Source organism: Benincasa hispida, chromosome 5, assembly GCF_027475165.1.
Source record: "Benincasa hispida cultivar pf3 chromosome 5, pf3_genome.v1.1, whole genome shotgun sequence".
Lineage (NCBI taxonomy): Eukaryota > Viridiplantae > Streptophyta > Magnoliopsida > Cucurbitales > Cucurbitaceae > Benincasa > Benincasa hispida.
The window spans coordinates 63,298,924-63,300,586 of record NC_143482.1 but is presented as its reverse complement, the minus strand read 5'-3'; the positions used below and the strand labels follow the sequence as shown (position 1 = coordinate 63,300,586).

At 33.0% G+C, this 1,663-nt stretch overlaps 1 protein-coding gene across 1 annotated transcript; it reads right to left on the bottom strand.

Moving 5' to 3' along the window:
* Window positions 1-484: 484 nt before the first annotated feature.
* LOC120078299 (uncharacterized) lies at window positions 485-1,059 on the bottom strand. Its single transcript, XM_039032535.2, has one exon. It carries the CDS (start codon window positions 984-986, stop codon window positions 729-731), a length of 258 nt encoding a protein of 85 aa, XP_038888463.1. The 5' UTR covers window positions 987-1,059; the 3' UTR covers window positions 485-728.
* Between the last annotated feature and the right edge of the window lie 604 nt (window positions 1,060-1,663).

Genomic DNA, 1,663 nt, shown 5'->3' with positions numbered 1-1,663 from the left:
AATAATTGATAAGTTTTTTTTTATAAATTGTTTAAAAAGATACTAGTTTTTATAAGGTAAAAATACTTTTACAAATTTTAAAAGATGCTAGTTTTTATAAGATGAAAATTAAAATAAATAAGATATAGAATGCACGATTTAAGCTATCTCTAGCTTAAGTGATGGTAAAGAAACTCCAATAATGTAGAATTGTCTTAAATCGACCCAAAAATTTAAAATCCAACGCTAGCTTTCGTTCCTATATTTTAAATTTCCCTATTTTGATCTTTAATTTTAAATGTCTAACTTCCAATAATATATATCTTATTCTAAAAAACATCTCTTAGTTTGTTATTTTTTTCTTATGAAATTTATTATTACTATTTGTTTAATCTATTTCGATTGAAATGACTAAATCATAACAATTGAAAATATATGCATCTTTACTTCTTGGTGGATGAACAAGAAATTAAAATTGCTGTAAAGAAAAAGGGGAGAAAACAAGTATCCGTAATTGTTTGATTTCCATTAGCACCATATACCCAATTCATATACATCGCTATAACACAAATCCCCAACCGGCGATTTTTTCGCCCAACGCCACGGCGACTTGGATAAAAAACTTCGCAGCAGCATCTCCGGCGGCGGTGGGCTGGCTTCATTCGGTAATAATTTGATTTTTGATTTTTATTTTTTTGAAATTAAATCTATATCATCCATTTAGCTGAATTCTTAAAGATCAAGAACTTTTAATTGGGACCCCAACAGCTCAAATACATGACCGTTCTTAAAGATTCTTCCGATTGCTTCTGCTGTTGCTTGCCAGAAACCACGGCGGCGGAAGAGCCAGTCAATCTGGTGGCCTGAGGCACCGATCTGACATGGTTTTTGGCGTATTGATGGGCGGATCTAATGCTCTGATTCCATCGGCAAATTCCTTGATCCTTCAAGGCTTCCACGACGCCCACACTGGCGGCTACAATCCAAGCTCTTCTTGATGAACTCATGTTTTCGTTTTCCTCTTTCTTTTACTTGTTCGGTTGTGTAAGTTTTGTGATTCTTGATTTTGATGGAGCTATGGGGTCTAGCTGTTTATATATTTCGAAACTGCCCGCGGTTTCTATTATTTCGGTGGACGGCTGGATTTGTTTTTTTCTTTCCTAGACGATATTGCCCCGCAAAACCGGGTTTCTTTTAGTGGACTGAGAGGGGTAAAGTTGGGCTTTTAGGTATCATTTCCACGTGGTTTCCGCGTGGAATTCTGAGGTACAAACCGCCTTTTTCTAAACCGGAGGCATTGGACTCGAGAGTAACGAAATTCTGCCGCTCTTGGAGAAACCAGCTAAACAGTGTACAAAAGGGGCAACGTTGTCAATTCACATCTTTTTTTTTCCAAATTTAGTTAAATTTTTTTAAATTATTATAAAGTTCAATATGTTTGAATATTTATATATGAATATTTTAATTAATCTCTATTTTTTTTTATTTAGTCATAGTTTTCAAGAGATCAATGTCAAAATTAGTTGATGATCTATTCATATATAATAATGTTAACAAAAAATTGGAGGAAATTGAAATGTTATGTAATTTTTTTTTTCTTTTTGGAAACTTCTGCCCAATTTTAATAAGTTTTTGGTGAAAAATAGGAGTGTACATCATTAATAAAAAATACTTAGATTTATCT